Raw genomic sequence first — 23,328 nt, forward strand, 5'->3', positions numbered from 1 at the left:
GCCTGTGACGTCAGTAACAGTGATGTCGACAATATTGTCGCACTTGTCACCGTGGTGAAATAGGGGCCTGATCCCATATTCTCATCACCTCCACGCGCAGGCGAACATTCGACTCCGTGATCCTGTCTTATTCTACCTTCCGGTCTCTTACAATCGTAGATCACATTACGCTAGTTTGCTCAAAGCGAATGCTATAGCGATGCTATATAATGATATAGCGTAGGAATGCCAACCCTGACCTTTTGCGAATCACACGTGGTCTCATTAATAGAACGCCCAAATTGAGGCTACTTTAAAAACATACTATTTCAAACGCATATTGATGAAGTACCTACGAAGGTCGCTGCAAGGCTATTAAAGTAATATTTTACGAACTATTAGCGCCAGTTCTTGACAAGAAAAATTACATTTTAGTTGCAATGCGGAGAGTCCATTTTAGTTTGATCAACATGATCGTGCGAAAGCAATCATTGCGTTATGATTAAGTGTTTGAATAAAATGCTTGCATCTCGATTAAGTACGCGAAGGTCGTACTGTAAATAAATAAGACTAAGAATATTAGTATAACAAACACAATCTCGTTTAGCCGTTTATTAGTCTCTTCTGTAAATAAACGGCGAAATGTCTAAGTACTATCAACATAAGGCTTAACTTAGGCATTCTGTGATATACGTAGGATAGGAGTGTCCTTCCTACGACATGTTTATCTCCTTAGATTTCACGGGTCTTTAAATCCCGGTCTTTTGATAGTCTCACTTCCGTGGGGATATAGATCCAACACGTAGAGGCCCTTTGGAGAGTTTTAATGTCATGTAGAATTTATCTCCTTTTTATTTCAATGACAAATTATTTTAAGTAAAATCAGAGTGAGCAACTTTGTAAGTGTAAGCATTAAACTGAAAACCTACTATTAATTTAGTATTATCATACAATACCGATTGGCCATTTTCAAATTAGGTGAAGTGCTCAGTTAGCCCAAAAAAGAAAACATCCCATATGTAATATTTAACATCCCATATGATCTTTAAGAGCTTTCATTTAGACACTTTATATGGAGCTCTTCGGTGTAGGTACTTTGATTTACATTTTTATGAGCAACCATATGGTCAGCATGTGAAGAGTATTAAAACAAGTCGAATAAGACGTAATCATATTCGACCCAGTGACCTGATAGGGAGAAACTTGGGTTTTATTCCAGCCACTCATAAACCGCAAGAAAGTCGGACGCTCAAAAGGACCCGTGTAACTGTAAAGTGTGTAAGTTCAGTTACTTACTGATTACGCAAAGCTGCTAGGAATTATGTGGTACTGATGTGCCTAAGGAAACTTTCCAAAATTGCGAAATGTTTCGGAAATTTAACGTAGGAAAATTTCTTACATTATTGTATGAGAATTGAAACATTCCAATTTTAAATTTAAATTTCCTATATTTCCTAGTGTAATTTTCATGAAATTTCCGAGAATTTATAGAATTTTATGGAAACTTTCCGCAACTTGCACATCTGTCATCATGTGGGATCTCAAGATTCCTAGCAGCTTTGCGCAATCAGTAAGACTGGTTTATTTTTATCTGTTATTTTCTTTTATTGGTAAACAAAGAGCTTACAATAATAGAGGATATGGATATTATAATTATGACTAATACATGAGCCAAAACAGATTCTACTAATGGTTTACCTGAGAACTGTACTACAGACTAACTTGCAATTAGGAAAATATTGTACACGGGTTTAGGTTAGGTTACCGTAAAATGGGGTGAGTAGAGTCAAAACTGAAATTCAAACTTCGATAACATTTTATTTTTACATATGAAAACTGAATGGTGTATACAATAAGTGTTCCGGACGTTTGTATTTTAGTTTTTATTTTATTTTGGGTAGTTCCATTTCATAACTTTGACGATAAAGAGAAAAACCCACCTCACCCCGTAGTGCCTCGTATTTGGGGTGAGAGGGGTTTTATACAAAGGTGATTTTGGAAGATTGTTGGATCCATTTTTTTATTATGCGTATTACTATAGCTCCATTTTAAATTGAAATACATTATTTTTGTAGCTGTAGCCTTAAAATCCCTTCTCACCCCCCTCTCAAACCTTCTCTCCCCATTCATAACCCACCTCTCCCCGCGAAACCTACTCACCCCGTTTTACGGTACGTACCTAATGAATGTTAAAGAAATGTCAATTTGCTATACGATCGTAGAATGTCAATGATTCAAAAGACATTTAATAAGGTAAACCGGGTCATAAAATTGTAATCCATAACGCAGTTCTCTTACGATTCTTACGATTTATTATTATTTTTAATGGTCCTTAGTAAATCACATTTACTGACGACACATGACTGCCTAATTGCCTATAAATTGTTAACATTTATATCTTGAAAAGTCACGTCAGAACGATCATTTGATTAGAATTCTATGATATAATATGAAATCGTTTAAAATATTGCACAATATCCAACTTTATCTGATCTATTTTATTTCTGAGAATTGTTGTATACCTGCTTGAGTGATATTATACAAGTGTCCTATAGTGACTACAGGTAAATTGGTAAAACATTTGGAACTTATTTTAACACGATCTTTTTAATAATTTTATTAAAAACACTCATACAAAGAAGGCAACTAAATCATATAACAGCCTGGGAAACGCTTATTTTATTTACAATCTAGTAGCAAATCGTTTTCATGTTTAACGAAGAGTATGGTACATTAGTCACGGACATAGAACTAAACAAATGTTTGTATAGGTACTCAATTTCAGTCAGTCGAGACGGGTGAATGATCATGCTTCGGGCACACTATCTTCTTTTCAGTTTCTGGAGGTCGTTTCTTCAGCAGGCCATGTTTCCAATCTGGAGGATATCCGTACTTGTCCACATCATCCCACCACTGAGGTTCACCGCTTCCCCAGATCAAGTAAATGATATTAGTGCCTATTAGCACCGCGAATACTGTCCAGAATGCAATACGCCACTGTCCTATTGTTTGCTGAAAGAATAAAAAAACGGATCCTAGTCAGTTCATGTACTTACCCTAGCTTAAACCTATGTTATTGATTTTATTACATGTATTTCTTTCCCATCACGGAACAATGGTGTTCCGGATCATTGAGAGGCGTGCGCGGAGCCGAAGCCAACACGTAGAGTCCCATAGTACATTATTATTAATATTTTTTTAATTAATGGTGCCTAGTCAGCATAGACAAGTAACAATCGTTTATTTAAAACGCGAACGAAACTTAAATTTGCCTAAGGGACATGTACAAATAAATTGTTACCGATAAACAATTTTCATCTTGACGTTTATTTTAAGTACCAGTAAAATTAATATTGACTGATTAAACATTATATAGTACACATATACAAGGTGTCACACCACCCACTGAAAGTGGGATAGGTACACGTTGTATAGGTCATACCGAGCAACTTTTACTATAGGACCAATACGCGAAAAAAAATTGGCTCACCCATACATTTTGGCTAGCTGATGTTGATATCTTAATATGGGAGTGACAATTTTCTTATCGCAATTTCGGGGTTGGTCCCATAGTAAAAGTTGTTCGGTATGACCTATCCCACCATCCTATCCTATCATCGAGTACCCACCCCACTTTCAGTGGCTGATGTAACACGTTGTATATATATTATTAGTAGGTACTCATACATATATACCGTGATCCAAGGTCGTTTGCTATAAAGGTGCATCACATGTTTGTGTGCTACTAAAAACTTTAAATTCAGAGATTCCCTTGTGTTGAATGCTTAAGGATTTTCTTTAAATGTAACCTTCAGCACACTAGCTCTAAAAAATCGGCGGTTAGTCTTACATTACCCAGTGATGTGAAGCGGAATAGGAAATTTCGTTTCGCTAATTTTCACCCGGAACTCAATCAGTCATCAAATCGTCCTCGCAATAAGCACTTTGCCAGTTCACGAACTTTTAAGATAAAAACTATTTTTTAACCGGCACATCGAGAGCGTAACTAAACACCGGATATGATAGTAATTTGTACCGTAAAATTAAAACTACTCCTCCTCATTACATCTAAAAAGGTAAAAAGGTTTTCTAACCGCTTGGTTACTTAAATTCAAGAAATTTAATTAAGAAAGAATTGAGAATTATTATAGTTAAAAAATAATGATCTAACTTAATACTTAACTAGAGGTAAAACTAGATGCAATATTATTGGATTTTGCTCAGTGAATGGGCTGTTTCACTACTAAAAGTTCTCAAACCACCTAAAGGCTCTCCAGCTTAATGGCTTCTATCGTACGAGAGCTGAGATCGGCGGCTTAACGTTCCTTTTCACACTGAATGGTACTAAACTGTGACATTATATTTATCTGAGGTTCGAAAGTCAACTGTTAACGTCTGTGTAGTTCCAATCTGGGTTAGAATCTAAAGGTACATTACTAGTCAAAAAGCAGATCCAGTGAGGCTTGGGACTTATCGCGACCCAATCTTTGCACTGTTATGGGTAGAAAGTGTAGAAACCTAACTGAACACCTTGAACGATATAAAGAAGCAACGAATTTATACTCGGTTGTAGCTGGTGTAAAAACTAGAATGATACTTACATCAGGAGTCAACAATCCGATCAAATAAGGCGTAATCATGCCAGAAATCGCCGCGATTCCATTAGCAAATGCAGAGCACGTCCCTGCGTAGTTCGGCGCGATGTCCATTGCGTTGATCTTGACGCTGCTATAGAAGCCTGCCATGAAAACCATGGACGCTATGAAGAGGCCGACGGCCTTCGCGCGGTTGCAACCCGAGTACGAGGCCAGCATGATAAAAACTGCCGGCACGGAAGAGGCTGCGGAAAAACGTTTTCCTTAGTCTGACCTACTACTATGGATGAGACTTAGGGGTCAAATTGCAATGTTTTTCTAAGGAAGGAAGAGTAATCACGCATTTATGCAAAATTACACACACACACTCACATCTAATTGACAATGAACGACTAATCGATAAACCTTTTATCTTAGAAAATGAAAAATAGATTTAGATAAAACATTTGTTGTATTCTGTATGTATGAATTGTGGTCCGGGAGGAAAGTTCTCTGAAAATTAAATATGTTATGGTATGTACATTGTACATACCATGAAAGTCAATGTTATTGAAGCATTATAGTTCGTGCTGCTAGGTAAAATTTTAAATTATTCTAATATAACATCATGACAAAGAATTGTTCTTTTGAAGGTGGAATTCGGATGGCGACTGCAGTAGCAGGAAAATTGCGATGTCACTGTCCATTTCCTTAACAGAAACGTTCTAATCGCAACAGCTATGTAGCAACGCAGTTTATTGAGGAATTGACTATAACGTTTCGTTTTTCCGCAGCCACAACACTAAACCAGCAACGCTGCAGCAGTAGGTAACGCTGCTGCGTCGCAATCCGAATATCTCTCTAACCTTTGTGACTTAAAATTTTCAACCGGCACACAGAACCATATGAGTTGATGTTGTTTTGACAACAAAACATAGAACCGGATCATAAGTCTCGCGACCTAAACACGTAAGCGCCTTGAATTTTACGGCGGTTACGACGTTTTGTTCGCGTGGTACAGATTGCGATTGCGTCAATTTCATTGTTTGGTATGGCTTCTCTATAGTAATAATATTTCAATGCTTACATAGGGTGGTGTATATCTTCCTGCCCGTGCTGATGCTGTGCCATTTCTTCTTGATGCACAGATCGCACAGGCCAGCCATCAGAAACGAGGAGACATACATAGCCATGTAGGGCAAGGCGGACATGAGGCCGGTCTCTTTGATGTTGAAGCGGAGCACGTCGGAGAAATACTTGGGGAGGTCGGTGATCATTGTGAAGTAGCCCCAATCGTGCCCGATCTGCGGTATTACTATTTGTGAGGTATACAGATAGTTTTTAGGGTTCCGTACCCAAAGGGTAAAAACGGGACCCTATTACTAAGACTCCGCTGTCCGTCCGTCCGTCCGTCCGTCCGTCTGTCACCAGGCTGTATCTCACGAACCGTGATAGCTAGACAGTTTTCAAATTTTCACAGATGATGTATTTCTGTTGCCGCTATAACAACAAATACTAAAAACAGAATAAAATAAAGATTTAAGTGGGGCTCCCATACAACAAACGTGATTTTTGACCGAAGTTAAGCAACGTCGGGCGGGGTCAGTACTTGGATGGGTGACCGTTTTTTGCTTGTTTTTTTGCTTGCTTTGCTCTATTTTTTGTTGATGGTGCGGAACCCTCCGTGCGCGAGTCCGACTCGCACTTGGCCGGTTTTTAGTATTTATAGTGGCAATGCCTAAAGAAAAACCGAAATGCGCAGATTTATTGGACCCATGGTTCGAATGTAGGAGAGTGATTATTTAAAAATGTTTTTAGAAGACCCATGTTCGTTTTGAAAGACGTGTAGGGTTTCTTTCTTAGTTTTTGTTTTTGTTCTTATTATTTTATATTTTACAACTTTGTTTTTATCGTACCCATGCTAAATTGCAGCTATCTAGCAGTAACGATCAGTGAGCTAAGCAGAGGACGAACAGACATATGAACATGGCGCAAGTATAAGAGCCCTAAAAAGAGCAAATTAAAATTTGATAGATTTCGTTTTATAATTTTATATTTCGTTTGCACGCGATAAACTATCTTACATCGTGACAATAAAGCAATATCAATAATTTTATGCAAAATGAGCATAATGTTATTACATTTCCACATCGTCTTCCTCGCATTTAACCCTTATCTTGGCAAGGCTCAAAATATCTTAAATATAATATTTTTTTTAGATTTTGGTCACCTATTGAGCATACTAGACTATAAAAAAATAAGGAAAAAAATCCAAGTTTTCCCAGTTTCGGAAAATCATATGTATCATATTTGATACAATGCCAATCCCTCGACAAATCAGTTACCTACTTTTTAAAAGAAAATGTGGATTTTAATAAAAATAAAACATGTAGTGCCACAGAAATCATCATTTATTGCTTATTAAACGCAATCTAAAGCATCAGATAACTATTATACCTGTAAAAATAAATTATATTTACAAATACCAGAGGGCCTACCGCGAACCACGTTCGACGTGTTGGCTCTCTGTCGGACTTGTAAATTCGTACGTAAGTGTGACAGGGCGGCAACACGTCGAACGTGGTTCGCGGTAGGCCCTCTGATCACATGGGAGAAAAGTTTGATCCCGTAAAGCTTCCAAAAAGTCGTCAACAAGAAGTTGTGTCAAAAAGGAAAAGTTAACAAATAAATAAAAGCTAAAAAAAAAATTTTTTTTAACTTAGGGGGCATTTTTGGGCATATACAAAATTTTCCGTGCTACGAGCTACGGCGTAGCATAAATGCTACAGAGCGTACGAATATCCAGTTAAAAAACATCTAGTACTTTAAAAAAATCAAAGTTCAGTAACTAAATAATACGACAACTAATATGACATATTTGAAACATGTTTTGTAACCCCACAAATATATAAAAATATTTAAAAACATGTAAACCTATTTTGATGACAACTAGGCAATGTATTAAATGTAATACAATCCTTTTGACATGTATATTTCTGAGTTCTTGGAAATATATCAAATATAATACATAACAGTTTCATGTAAGATTCTGTGTATTAAATGTTTTAAAATTCAACCGCAATAGAAATATTTATGCACTAACAGATAGTTAATGCATCAAAATGTATATTATGGGAAAATACATATTAATCTAAGAAATAAGTGCAAAACTTCCATTACGAAACGAAATTTGTTGTTTCCGCGGCGCCGTGTTGATTATTACTAATTAATTTACAATGGCACTTGTCTCCATTATTTTTTTCTATAGTAAAGGAGGGTAGCTCGACATATTTATGGCAGAAATATTTTCTTAGGTAATAAAGTTAACATGCTAGATTTTTTTAAGTTCCATGTATCACGGGTGTTACAATGCCAAGATAAGGGTTAAAAACCTAACTATTCATTATGCTAGATGAACCAGTATAACTATGAACCAGAAATATATAATCGCATTGTGTGGTCGGGGATCTTACGTATACTGGTCACAAGGGCTTTACACTCGGTAAGCGGTGGAAGTACCCTGTAATAAAGGTACGCTTGTTTCCACAGTTATTTATGCTAATAAGGATGAGGAAAATACTTTGTACTAGGGTGTTTATTTATGGAGCATGCATAAGCAATATTGCTAAGAAAATAATATTTTTTCAAGCGAAAATTTAACATTGCTTTAGTACCTAAATATCGTCGGTGCGAATAAAAAAATCGCCATGTATTTTAGCTACTTTACAGGAAAACAAAAAAACTGTTTATTTTCCTGTTTCTAATATATTTGTTGCACCTGTATTTTTTTTCTGGTAGATCAATGGTTTTTACATGATACTTATGCAGAAAATAAACAGTTTTTTTCGTAAATTTTTACAGTATAAATTATTTCAACTAGAATTTTGCTATATAGCGACTTAAATTTGGTTCATTTAAAATCGTCATGTGTAAAGTTTACACATAGCGATTTGTTGCCAAAGTAACGTAGCACGAGAAATGATACATAGCTGATTTTAGGGTCAATAAATCGCCATGTGCAACATTATATCGCCATCACCCTCGACGGAAAACAAGGCATTTAATTTCGTTATGTGCAAAAAAAATCACATAGCTATTTTTTTGTACAAATTTTGTTAGTTATTTTCAAAACTAATATATCTATAAAAAAAATATTGATATAGGTCGACGGGAAATTAAAAAAGGAATTAGAATATGCGAAAATCAAAAAATCGTAAAAAAACACATAGCGATTTTTTTATTCGCACCGAAGATATTTGTGTGTAAGTGTAAACTTTTACGACTCTATGTAGCGAATGAATGTACTTGGTTGTAACTATATTATTTAACAATACTTTGAATGGTACTTAAAATAGAACAAGCCTGCTCTAACTGCTTATGCTGCTCCTTGGATTCATTTGTTATCCGCGTTACGCTGAAAAAAGTGGTTTCGGTAGTCGACTCGCCAAAATAACAATAACAATATTTTTATTCATAATTAAAATATTAAACCGTTTCACTCAATGTCTTCCAAAACCAGTGCAAAACCCTAAGCTGGTTAGTTAAATCATGCGTTGTTGACATATAAACATAATCAAGAAAAAATACTTACAGCGGCAGCGACGAGGGCCCAAAGCGGCGGCGATCTCAACAGAGCCTTAAATGGCACCGGGTCCAGTTTCCTGTGCAGACCGGATGCGATGACGCTCTCTTTCAAGTAGTCCCGCTCCCGATCCGATATGTACGGATGGGTGTTTGGGGTGCTGTAGCACAAGAGGCTCTGGAATCGATTTACAATACATTGAATACAATGGAACTGATAACTTGTTGTCTTACATAGATAGATAGATAGATAAAAACTTTATTGGAAAACCATATCGTGACAAAAAAAATTAACTTATGATAAGAATAAAACTAAAACTTATGTCTAAGTACTATACTAAACTAATTACTAACTAACTACATACTAGGTTAACTACATACATCTACTTATATGCACGCAGTGTTGCAGTTTTTTTCCGTAGTCTACTATTAACCTTATAATTTGATATGTCTTACGTCTTATTATAAGGAAAATAGCACACCCCGCCGACCTATGGTGATAATTAAACCTTGCATTTTAAAGTTAGACCTAGTTTCCTTAATTAAATATAAAAGTTCTCAATTTTATAGAATTTTTTTTTTTACAATTGAATTGCGTCATAATTTAGTATTTATCAAATTTTTAAACTAAGTCATCATCTTCCTCACGTTGTCCCGGCATTTTGGCCACGGCTCATGGGAGCCTGGGGTCCGCTTGGCAACTAATCCCAGTAATTGGCGTGGGCACTAGTTTTTACGAAAGCGACTGCCACCTGACCTTCCAACCCAGAGGGTAAACTAGGCCCGTATTGGGATTAGTCCGGTTTCCTCACGATGTTTTCCTTCACCGAAAAGCGACTGGTAAATATCAAATGATATTTCGTACATAAGTTCCGAAAAACTCATTGGTACGAGCCGGGGTTCGAACCCGCGACCTCCGGATTGCAAGTCGCACGCTCTTACCGCTAGGCCACCAGCGCTTTAAACTAAGTATTATTAACAAATTCTAAACTTATTTACCTGCAAAGTTAAGTACTACCTACACTTATATATGCCTTACACAATATGTCTAGGTATATCTATTTTATATTTTTTACATGATTAAACATAACATTATCCTGGCTTATCCATCGTCTAGATAGATATTACTCATTTAATTTTGGCTCTCGTTTGAAAATTACATACCTACTTATATATTTACAAGTTTAGTTAAAAGTAAAGTCTTACCCAGAATATGAACCATACTATCCCCAATCCTCCAAACACATAGAACACGTTTGCCCAATCTCCGCCATTATTCAGCAGCAATCCTGAGATGTAGGGCCCAAAAATGTTACCAATTTGGGCGCCACCGAATATCATAGCGCCAAATCGAGACCGCTCCGACGGGGGTACCCATCGCGCTAATAACAGTACAAAAGCTGGTGTTACTGGGCCCTAAAACAAAATATAAAGATTACTTACTTACATATTTTTTTATAATACCTACTGTCATATGTCTAAAGAATTTCTTTAAAACAAACGAATTTAAAAGGTAGCATTGAACATCGAAAAATTACAATCAAATTGAAATTTAATTTTTAAAGTCAGTTAAGAATCCATCAACGTGCACACTAGCGCCACTGCTAAATAATCGCGATTATTTAAATTTAACGAAATATATTTAAAAAAGGGGGCCGCTACGTACTGTATCTTGTATTAAAGTAACTTTTGAATACATCAAACTAAATTTTATGTTGCAGGATTCGTCATTCTATGCGTCCAAAGTTATAACGGCCGTTTTTTTTTGAGTTTATAGATTGACGAATTCAGTAACATAGAAACTGGTTTGATGTAATCAAAAGGTACTTTAATACCTACAAGATACAGTACGTACCGGTCCCCTTTTTTTAAATATCTTTCGTTAAATTGAAATAATCACGATTATTTAGCAGTGGCGCTAATATGCACGTTGATGGGCTCTTAATAATTAGAGAAGAAGAGTAATTTATGAACTTCCTGTGTGAAGCAAGTCAAACAACTGCAAACAAAACTTATCCAATACACGAGAGAACAAAGTTCATATCGCGGGGTGGAAGCGTGTTCTTCCGCCACAGACTCATAAGGTGAACATAACATTGAATAATCTCATCACATTTATTTTTAGCCTGGTTTAGTAGGTATCCCACTGCTGGGCAAAGGCCTCCCCTCTTTTCCTCTACTCAACCCTGTCGTTTGTACTTTTCCGCCAATCTGGATAAAAATAGGAATCACTTTTTTTTTCAATAATTTAAAAAGTTTTAGTTTAGGTTGTAGTTACCTCTCCCATTCCCTCAATAACGCGGATTATAAACAACCCGACAGCGCCTCCGAGAGCGACAGCCCACGGGGTGAGTACGGTGGCCACAGACGTAGTCAACAGACCGAGCCCAACAGTCCATTTTCCGCCAAACTTCTCTGCCAGAAGAGCGCCGGGCAGGTGAGTCAGCACGTATCCATAATAAAAGGCACTAAGCAAGAATCCCTGGGTAGCTTCGCTCCAGTCATATTTTTCTCGACGCTGAAATATACAATAAGACCTCAAACTAATTAAATTTTTTAAAATAAAATTTGTGTCTAACTGACCAGACCTACTAGCATGAATTTCATTGTCGCGCGCGACTCTATAGGTACGTCAATCGCGACTACAAGTAGGTATGAAGTCGTGCGACAACGCAACTCATGCTAGCAGGTCAAATATTCATATCGTAAGTCGCATTTGAGAATGCGTGAGTTAACTGTATTGTTTTAATGTCGTTTGATTAATTATAATTGTAATAAAGACCGTACAATGTTACCCGTGCATAATAAAGTTACCTGAATGTAAGTATTATAGGTTAATTCGCCTTCCTACCTCATATATCATCAACGTCACATTAGGAGCCCCTCTGGAAGTAACGTTCGATATGTCAGGACAAGTTTCACCAATTATGTGTTCAGTGGAAGCCGTGTGCGTTACCATCTGCGTGATCGTCATGCTGAGACAGACCCGCATTGTGAAAGAGTTCGCTAATGCAAATAGACCCAAGACACCGAGGACATAGCGCTGGGGTATGATCATTACTGAAAAAAATACTGATATGGTTTATAATGATTGTACACAGCAAGAAAAAAGTGGTAAAATTTCAACTTTCCACTTTTTAAGTATTATTGAATTCCAGTTTGAGAGTCCGCAGACAGATGGAGAGACAGCCATACAGAAGAACCTCAAAAGGTTAGTAAAAGAGGATGATAATGGTTAAAAATAGCAAAATAAAAAGATCATAAAAAAAATCTAAAATATTTTTTTACAACCTTTTGTATTTCGGAGTCAAATAGACGATTTAACAATACAGTGAATTTGAATGGGATGCTCAACATGGCTCTTTTAATCTAAATTAATGTCACTGAGGAATGCAAAAGTCCTACGGAATTTATTCTCTTTATGAGTCTGAACTTCCAAAGGCTGCTTTGTAATCCACATTTATTCATTATTTTGCATTCAGGAGCCAAATATCGGCATCTTTGACCCGCTACCTATTTCAGTAACTGGACCCACATAATATACTGGATGCACATAATTGGTTCAGTAATTGGTTCTTGGCTAGGTTAGCTAACGTAAAGCCTCCCAAATATGGCACAATAGTTCTAAGGTGCATAAATATTACTTAACTAATAGTTAGGTACCTATAGTAAGATTAAAAAGAGCTAGTTAAAAAAAATACTAGATACTGCAACACGCATGTTGTTTATAGATCCTATATTTATGAGGATCAAACCAATGACACCAATTGAAACCAAGATCTAGAAAAGCCAGAAATTGTATACGTTATCGTGACTGCATACGCATATGCAGCCCTAGTAGCACGGTCGCATTTTTATCGTTTGTCACCATGCCTGTCACGTTCTAACAAGTATGTAAGTGCGAAAGTGACGGGCATAGTGATAGTCGATAAAAATGGAACCATGCTGAGCCCGCAGGTCACCCGTAGGACTTAATAATAGCGAGTTACAATTTAAAGTGAAGATAAATAAAAACATAAGCAATCTCTCAGCATATTTTTTAATTTGAAATGACACATTTATATCCACTAAATAGTTTGTTCGTGCTTCTACATATGTATACATCGAAGGAAATCAGATAAAGAACAATTAATATTCACTTACTTCGATTTAATATTAGTCTCCATCCTGTAAGGGTCATACTGCCTCAAATACTGGTGTATCGGCAAAATAATACTTCACTCGCAGCCAAACTGCCAATCATTCTAAAATGATTAAAAGTTACAGTCGAGTTCACTATGTAACTCGACCGTATCCTGATTCCTAAAGCAGATAGCAGGCAGCAGGATAGCAGGCTTCAAAGAAAAAAATATGTGTTTATTTATTATGATTCAAATATTTTAAGAAAGTGTTAAAATATCTAAAACAGTTTAACAAATTAACTTTATACTTAGGCCCACTTGCACCATCCCATTAACCGGTTAAGCGGTTAAACCGTTAAACCAGTATCAAATTGTACTGGTAACCATGGTAACTCCAGGTTTAACCGGTTAACCTCGGATTAGTGGAATGGTGCAAGTGGCCATAAGTCGTATTTATTTACATCGTATTATGTATTACTTCATACCTTCACTCCTTTCTTACACAAAAATAATTATTTACTCGTTCACTATCTGGTAAACGCACTCAACGCTTTTTTAGATCTATACCTATCTAAAAATTGTCACACATCATTCGTAAACCATCACACACACAACATCACAACAATATCGAAACGTGTGGTGCCAATTGTCACTAAGCATATCTGCAATAGGATCTGATAACGTGCTCTCAAACAGACTTTAGATAAATTGTTAAGTCTGATAAGATGAAAAATTATGGAGCGCAGATGTGATAAGCTGTCATCTATCGAACAATTTTTAAGTTAGTGTTCTATTTGTCGTAAAGATCTCATTTTGAATTAGTTAATAGTAGGCATTAGACCCCAATATGATCGTGAGGCTGTGAGCGCATTCCTCCACTACCTATACCAACTGAGGCATAAGCCTCAGTTGGTATAGTTAAAAAACTATACCTACGTGTCATAACCTTCAAATTTGAAATGGACACCAATTTACCTATTTTTTATTTTATTTATTATAAGTAATAATCTAGTTTAAAGTCCAATAAGAGCCGTTAAAAACATTCAACTCCCTTTTCACGCTGTTATGGTATTCAATCTCAAAATAAATTATCTTACTCGCATCAATTTTGAAGTACATATTTGAAGCAATAAAGTCTAAAATAGAACGACACTTTTAGAGTGTTACTCGTAATAATATTAAAAAAAAAACAAGGAGATACACGTTGCGTAACCAAAATCGAAACAAACTTATTTTAACTGTCTTTCTCACACTTGCGGTCAACTGAACATAAATGAAACATTTTTTTGGGTTGTGGTACTGAATGTAGCATTTATTTTTGTACTGGTTCATTTGGCTGGCCAAACTTTTATATAAAAACTACCTCATTTTAAAAGCCACTAATCTACACATTTGCATGTGTACTAACCTAAATACTACCACTACTCACCTAGTCACCTAGGGCGGCACATACTGCAGCCACATGAGGTGCAACACATTACAGCCCAGAGAATCTGCAAATTGTTAGATTCAACGGAACTTAGTAAATAGTAGCACAAAAGATGCCTATGTTCTTTAAAAGTTTTTAGCAAAAATTTCATTTTTGGTACAAGCTTTTATCGCTGACTGTACTTTTCTTATGACAGACAACTAATACTCATCGAGATAATTCTAAAAACCCCTAACACAATTAGGTTGCGTTGTTTCATCACAGAGTTCCTATGGCCACCTCCTGTCTCCATCATCAGATCAGCTCGATGGTACCGTAATATTGCATTGTCACCCGACTTACATGTGTATGTAAAATTTCAGCTCAATCAATCGGAAACCGGGAAGTGGATCAAATTTAACTTGCAAGATTTGATTACAGATAACGGGACAGATGAAAGTAAATAAAAGCTTGTAAAATATTTTTATTTTCTGTGTCGAACTTGACAGCTACTGGAGATGGCGCTGGATGAGTCTACTAACTTTGGCTGCCATAAAAGTCAATTGCCTCAATCGGCGCACGATTTTTTCTTAGACATTATACCTCTACACATCTTAGGTACGTATCTACTTATGTTACATACAGTCTATAAATATCTGGTTAGTGAATATAACTTCAGTCAAGATAAATTGACGTATGTGAAATAAAGGCCAGAAATCGTTAAACGTGTTTAATCCTCTCTTGAAATTAAACTATAACTTAAAACCATTTTATAATTACACTAATTGTCATTTTAGTCAATATTTCTGCTTGTCTTTACTTTCACTATTTGGCGCTTCACTGTCTTTCTTCTTGGTGGGCAGAGGTCCATGTTTCCAGTTGGGAGGGTAGCCGTACTTTTTGACATCGTCCCACCATTGGGGTTCTCCTTGCGCCCAGATGAGGTAGATGACATTGGTGATCACTAACACCGCGAGACATACCCAGAATGCTATCCGCCATTGCGCTAACGTCGACTGTAACAAACAGAAAAAAAACTATTTAGCTACACATATTATCAGAGACATTAAATATATCAGTTAAGGTGTCTCTAGGCGTGGGTTCTATGTTCGAGTTACACACATAAGTAGCTTGCACTTTAAATTCGTAACAATCGTAACTGGACTAGTACAAGAAAATTCAAGGATTATGTTCTAAAAGCAAAATAATATATTTATGCAAGATACACTGGTAAAGACTAACTTCACGAAACATACAAATTGAAAAATAAATTATTATTGTAAATCAGCCAAAAAACGATAGAAGTTGGTAACGGATGAATAAGAACTAGTTACTAGTAAAAACAAATTACCTGTGGAGTCAAAAGGCCAATGAGATACGGCGTTATAATAGCAGATATAGCTGCTATGCCGTTAACCATGGCGGTGGTGGTGCCAGCGTAATTCGGCGTGATGTCCAGAGCGTTTATCTTCATCCCGCTGTAATACGCGCCCATGAGTGTCATGGCTGCCACGAACCAGAACACGGCCAGTGTAGTGTCGCAGCCAGAGTACGAAGCCATGATGATGCAAATACCGGGGCCCGTGGCAGCTGGAAGAAAGCAATAACTAATATAATATGATATTTCAAAGCTTTTGTGACATTCAGTTTCAATGATTGATTGTCGCCACCAACCAAAACAAGATTAAACAAGCCAAATTAAACAAGATTAGCCTAACAACGTCGACGCTGTTATCTGGCCATGTTCGTAAATCTTGTTGCAATAAGATACATCGACCAATGCTGACTTATATTTTGCTCTTAAAACATCAATTTGAATAGCAAGTGTGCACAAGTTTACACATAATGTTGGTTCCAGAAGTTCGTCAAGTACAAAGACAGGTACTACAGGTAGTTTAAACAAAATTATTGCTTAAACAAAAGACTACGTACCTATTGTAGTATATATTTTTCTTGCATTTAGAATACTGTGATATCCTCGTTTGACACAGAAGTCACACATCAGCCCGAAGAAGAAGGCGGCTATCCACATAGCGACGTAGGGCATGGAAGACAACACCCCAGCTGCCTTGATGTTGAACTTCAGCACGTCCGTCATGTACTTGGGGAGATCGGTGACCATTGTGAAGTATCCCCAATCGTGTCCGACCTGTCAGTTATTAAAGTGGGTTAATAAATATACCACACGCCTAATGCATTCACAACTTCACTCCTGGGTTAATAAACAAATTCCGTTATCAATGTCCCGTTCATTGAAAATTGGGGTTGGCAAAACTAAGTTCCCTAAATTCGCCTGGCCCTGTAGTACATAACTTTGCCGTAACTGGCATTAAATTATAATTCCATTATAAATAGTATGATGGTGGTGAAATTATACTTTTACTCAGCTCTATTTATTGTTAATTTAATGGATAGGTATATATTTCTTGGTAAAATTTTTATTGACCGAAGCGATAGCGAAGGTCTCCTTTTTGACTCTGGCGAACCGCTTTTCTAATGTCCGGATGTTCGCCTCTACAGGTCGCAATTCTCAAGCGATTCTCGTGAAAAACAAAAAAATTCTGTCGTTTTGTTTTTTGGTAAATGTTCTGAATTGTGGAAATTGGCATAAATTTAGATTGGATTATAACTGCTAGCACTTCAAAGATTCATAGCAAAAATAGTTGTTCTGAGAAAAAATGAAGTGTTCAGGCTAGGGAAACTCCAATAATAACTTACTCCCGCAATAATTAAAGCCCACAATGGCACGGAGCGCAACAGCGCCTTCCAAGGTACTGGGTCTAACTCGTGTTCAGCGGTGCTGATCAGTGATGCTACATTCTCGTTTAAGTACTTCTTTTCCTTGTCCGATATGTACGGGTGAGTGTTAGGCGTGCTGTAGCAGAGGATTGTCTGAAATCAACATCATCTGTTTACATTTTTAAGCAGAAATATTTATTAATAAAATTTGCGTAGGTGTAAAACTGACTAAAACTCTAAAAGCTCCATATCCCAAGGCAATTCAAGTGTCTCCGATATTATCGATCAGATACCAAAAAACATTATCATCTGATAGCTGACGTCAGGTCATGGTCGTGAAAAAATAAATCTAGGTTAAGTTTGAGATTATTATGAGTACATACTTGGACAGTCTTCTGATATCTATTATCTATTTGACAAATATATCTATAACGTCACTTACCCAAAGAGCAAACCAAAGCAGTCCCAATCCTCCGAACAAGTAAAACACGTTGTCCCAGACCCCGTCGCTTAAAACTATTCCAGAGAAGAACGTCCCCGCAATGTTCCCAATCTGAGCACCTCCAAACACGATGGAACCTATCCTCGCACGTTCAGTCATTGGAGCCCAGCGGGACACCATTGACATCAGTGCAGGCATAGTTGGACCCTATAAATAAAAGCATAATTACTTATTGCCACCATAAGTACTTAACTGTACTTTACCTTTGTCTCGTGAAGTAACGTATAGAGATAGTACAGTCACCTGCAATAATTATGATACTCTCCGAAGGCCGCAAAAATATGTGACACGCTCTTACCTATGATCTACAATCAAGATCGTGTCAGATATTTTTAAGGCCTTCGTTGTGTAATATATTATAGCAGGTGCCTGTACGAGTTTTTGAGAAGGCATAGGACACTTCTTTTTTATTTTATGGGGGTAAATAACAAGGTGAAATATTTGTCAAAGTATAAATACATTATGTCGGGAGAAAAGTTCCTTTGTATTTTATATGTAGATCTAAAGTTGTATTAAAGCTCTTTCGTTGAACTGTTTGTATCTGGCTAGTATTGATATCATTAAAAGAAAACATAACAATTACAATTTTATAAGGCACTTACTTCACCAAACCCTTCAATAACTCTCAAGGCGAACAGTGCCGGTGCCCCTCCCATTTTAGTCACAACAGGGGTGACGAACGTACAAACAGCGGTAGAGAGGAGACCCAAGCCGAGAACCCATTTGCCTCCGTACCGCTCTGCCAGCATACCCCCCGGAATGTGTGTGAGGACGTAGCCGTAGTAGAATGCACTGAGAAGCAGGCCTTGAGTGGCTTCGCTCCATTCGAATAATATTTCCTGTAAATGTCAGAGATTGGTGAAAAATGATGTTATATATCTTAAACTTTTCTAACAATCGATCGTCGAAAAAGAGAGGTTGAAGTTAAGGTTTCGAGCTAACGTAGTTATGTCTATTTCTTTGGTGGGCCCTTGAAGCAGAAGCGTAGGTACGTAACATGTTAATGGGCGATGTGCCGAAAAGCTATAAGACTTCATAGGTAATTAGGTACTTAGTTGACGTTTTTCAGTGCTTGAAGCTAAACGTGACACGTGAGAGCTATGCTTCAAGTGAAAATCGGTTCGGTTTTGTTTCCTCAATCTAAAAAATAATATAACGGAAATGAAGATATAAAAACTATGCGCCCCTAAAAAAACCTATTTCCAAAAGGTAGGTAGTCAAAATATTACGTTTATTGTAAAATAATGTTTATGTAAACCAAATCAAACTTCATGTTATCAATTTACATATCAAAATAAACACCGGTAGTTAACGATAAGACAAGCTTAATGAATAATTCCTCTGTTAGATACTTATGAACTTATGATGTACAGAAGACGTCTCATTTTATTGTCATCATAAGCACATAGATATATTTATCTCGTAGAAAACAATATCGTTAAGCGCTTTATTTGGATCATTTTATAGTTGACTAAGGGCCCAATTCGGATTTTGTAATAGACATCTTTTAGACATCGCCAAGATACGATAACGATAATATATGTTTAAGATCTAACCTGTCAAATTTGACATTTCCGGATTTTGGAGATACTCTTGAACGATTTCCACAAGATATTACTTAGAGATCTAATAGATATCTAACACGATCTATCGTAAAAGTGACACTGGTTGCCCGAATTGCGCTGCAAAAGAGAACTAGTTGAGATCTAAACTATAACGTATCTAGAATGGATCTAGTACGTGTCGTCTCTTGTGAATATCTTGAAGTTCGAATACGGCAGTCATTTTCACTAAACTATGTCATATATTGTAGTTAGCATGGAACATACATGCAGCCAGTATTTTTTAAGCCTGTATTACTGATTATTATACGCAGAGTATTGTAATACATACCTAAAAGTCATCTGACATGTTTCTAAATTCAACAAAATTACGAAATGTTATTATATCTACTTTTAGGTTTACGATAAAATGTATCCGTTTCATTCATTTTTTTTATGCGGCAAAATATCTATGAGTAACTTTGTCCTAGCATGTGCAACAGGCGTTAATAAATATTTTTTCGATAAAATTTTGTAAATGGGGATCTAGAACCAAAATCATTTGTTACCGACAATTGTCATATTCTCGTAATTAATCTGTCCATGTAGTACTAGTAATTCGAAGACAAATAAAAAATATTGTGTAGTGATATTGTAGCTATATCAGAATATTTGAAAACAAACTATTTTAAAGTAGGTCGTCAGCTAATTAATTTAAATTGGGACATAAAATCAGTATGAAATTACTTTACCTATACAATTAAAATGTCACGTGCAACACATGCTCATATTGTCTTTCAGGCTCATCGACCTATGGTGGTTTAGTATCAAAGAGGAAAAACTTACTAATACCTGCATATTAAACTTTACCGCAATTTCAGTCATAGTGGAAATAACTGTTTACTGTACATAGTTTTTCCCATTACCATCTAGGAACCTACCTACCTACAATATTGATAATTGTGTTAAACATGAATTACGTCGTAAAAGATAAAGTAAACAATAAAAGTTTAGTTTGTAAACGTGTCTCGTGTTTCAGTATTTTGTTGTAATTTTCATAGAAACGTGACGATGACTATAATATTGACCGGATCTAAATATGACAATGCTACTTACTTGTATTCTAAATGTTTGAAACCAAAGACCATGTTATTTTGCTTAGGCGGATACTTAGTTGTAGGTACCGGGTACCCATTTACTTAATCTGTTCGATGTTACACTATGTACATATGTACCTAATATCTGATACTCTATATGGATAATTAAGACTTCTTTTTAATTTACATATTTAAAGGAAGCCTTTATCAATAAGACATGTCTGCTCCGTTGGGCCGTATAATACAGAATTTCAACGAGTGTTACTAATTGTTTAGTAACACTCGTTGAAATTCTGTATTAAATTCTGTATTACATCAAAAAAACTGTACACGAATTTCGCAGTTTTGTTTTAGACAGGGGTTCCGCCAATATATATTGAAAACCCCGTTCCGCCAATATATATTGAAAACCCCCAATATCCGTTACTGCCTAATCCCTATCTTGAAATAGTTGCGCCCTCTTGTCTCGAGTCCGGACACATTCCATTAGGAGGTGATGTACATCCTCGACAGAGTCGCTGATATCAAAAGAAAAGATAACTTACCTCGCTTTGAAAGTAAGTGTCCGCGGTCGTGTTTCCTGACACGACGGTCTCCGTGCTCGGGTCCGGGCATGCGTTCGGGTCGTAATGCGGGTCGCCCTCCACCGCCGTCGTCTTCCTCACCATCTGCGTGATGGCCATGTTGAGACACACCCGCATCGTGTAAGCGTTGGCGATCGCCAACAGGGCCATGATTGCGAACACATACCGCTGAGGTATGAGAAATACTGAAATCAATAATAACAATGTATCATCGATGGAATATATAAAATAGAATAAAATTCACGTATAACATTTAAAACTTTCGCGTTTTGAACACATAACACATAACACACGACCAGTGAACCCTGTGTCGAAACGTCGGTAAAAATAAAGGTACCGTAAAATGGGGTGAGTAGGTGCAAAACTGACATTTAAACCTCGATAACATATATTTTATTTTTACATATCCAACTGAATAGTATATATAATAAGTATTCCGGACGTTTGTATTTTAGTTTTTATTTTATTTTGGGTAGTTCCATTTCATAACTTTGACGATACACAGAAAAACCCACCTCACCCCGTAGTCCATCGTATTTGGGGTGAGTTGGGTTTTTATACAAAGGTGATTTTGGAAGATTGTTGGATCGTTTTTTTTTTATTATGAATATTACTATAGCTCCATTTTAAATTGGAATACATTATTTTTGTAGCAGTAGCCTTAAAATCCCATCTCACCCCCCTTTCAACCCTTCTCTCCCCATTCATAACCCAACTCTCCCCGCGAACCCTACTCACCCCATTTTACGGTAATCAAATAAATTCCGCGATATAGGGTCGTCTATAAATGTGAGATAATATAGATTTCACGTGTCTCCTGTGCAACCAACACCCATAAAGTTAAGGGCTATAAAGGCAAATTTTCTGACTTAACCTGTGTGATAAAATCGTTGCTGAGATGCACAGAAGATGCACTAGAAAAATATTTGTATACACACAATACTACAAGAACGTGTCTTAGATAGTTAAGAGTTGTGAATAGGTACGCAATTATTTCAACTAAAATCTCAAAAAGTGATAATCAAAAATATTGTATCGTGTATGATGTGGTTTATCTAAAAGATTTTGTGTCTAGTTCTTAGAGGCTTGGTTCAAGTTTACTATTACAGTGTAAAATAAAGATTTAAGCGTAATAAATACAAAATGTTTGAGTTATTTACAATTATGTCGTAAGATGAATAATTTTTATCACTGCATAGTAAAAAACAAAGTCGCTTCCCGCTGTCTGTTTGTCTGTCTGTATGTATGCTTAGATCTTTAAAACTACGCACCGGATTTTGTTGCGGTTTTTTTAAATAGATAGAGTTATTCAAGAGGAAGGTTTATGTATAGGTAATTTGTTAACCCGTGCGAAGCCGGGGCGGGTCGCTAGTGTACAAATAAAGTGTAATTTATACACCATATCAAATCAATACTGTTTCTAGATAACAGGATTCTGGTTGTGGAATATTTTTCAGTGTATTGTTGTTATCTATTGTCCACAAGGGTGAAAACTTTTGTTATAAATATGTGAATTCTTAACCCAGGCATGGCGTACATACTAGATACCGGCCGCTAAATTTGGAGGTCCAGTGGATTTATTTGTGTGTTTATGATGAATATTTGTTCCTGAGTTATGGATGTTTAAAAATATTTAGTTTTATAAAAATACGTACACTTTGACAGAGCAAGCCTCCAACCCGTCAACATGTTGAAGTTGTACCTAAAAACACAATAAAACTAACCCATCACAATGTACTACGATAGAGACATACGGTTGCTGAGTAGATACATCAGGCAAGCACTCAAGTATTATCACAGATGTTACCTAAATGTGTAGAGGTGTTGACTATAGGACGCGTACTGAAAGATAAAACGTTGTGCAGACTCGGTTCCTTGTTTTACAGCTTAACATCTTGTCGTCATAGCCCTGCGAGCACTATTAGGTACTCTTTTATTTCCTCATTTACGGTATTCGGTCACGATTTTTTTCTCAAATAATACAATTAGTTTGCGCGAACAGTGTCAGTTCTTGGTTAATCGAAAGCGGTCAAAATATATATTATGCAAGTGGCAATTAAAGTAGGTACCTTAATATAGGTGCTATTGTAAAAAAAACTTGACCGCATGTGCCGCCCTTGAACCACGGCACCCCGCAAGTGAATAGGTACTTATCTAGTACCTAATTAAAATATTAGGTATTAGGCACGTTCGATGTAGGTA

General features: G+C 36.5%; 1 protein-coding gene across 1 annotated transcript; it reads right to left on the reverse strand.

Annotated features, from left to right (window-relative positions):
• Nucleotides 1-2,760: 2,760 nt before the first annotated feature.
• On the reverse strand, nt 2,761-22,910 carry LOC134650830 (uncharacterized). The gene is made up of 16 exons (XM_063505763.1): nt 22,782-22,910; nt 21,088-21,311; nt 18,507-18,743; nt 17,845-18,051; nt 17,382-17,555; nt 16,596-16,812; nt 16,015-16,253; nt 15,462-15,679; nt 13,278-13,315; nt 11,986-12,194; nt 11,413-11,652; nt 10,341-10,550; nt 9,145-9,312; nt 5,641-5,857; nt 4,581-4,819; nt 2,761-2,991 (listed from the first exon to the last, which is right to left on the reverse strand). Exons 1-16 carry the CDS (start codon nt 22,813-22,815, stop codon nt 2,761-2,763), a joined length of 3,102 nt encoding a protein of 1,033 aa, XP_063361833.1. The 5' UTR covers nt 22,816-22,910.
• Between the last annotated feature and the right edge of the window lie 418 nt (nt 22,911-23,328).

The sequence above is a fragment of the Cydia amplana genome, chromosome 9 (genome assembly GCF_948474715.1).
Source record: "Cydia amplana chromosome 9, ilCydAmpl1.1, whole genome shotgun sequence".
Taxonomy (NCBI): Eukaryota; Metazoa; Arthropoda; class Insecta; order Lepidoptera; family Tortricidae; genus Cydia; species Cydia amplana.

What these genes read in the sequence shown, in the direction of transcription:
- LOC134650830 (XM_063505763.1), bottom strand. Translation starts at nt 22,815, where the DNA reads ATGTTGACGGGTTGGAGGCTTGCTCTGTCAAAGT. An exon ending in TTATTGAGGGAATGGGAGAG is followed by an intron (nt 10,551 to 11,412) that starts GTAACTACAACC and finishes ATTTTGTTTTAG; the next exon opens with GGCCCAGTAACACCAGCTTT. An exon ending in TCGGATTGTTGACTCCTGAT is followed by an intron (nt 2,992 to 4,580) that starts GTAAGTATCATT and finishes TTATTCTTTCAG; the next exon opens with CAAACAATAGGACAGTGGCG.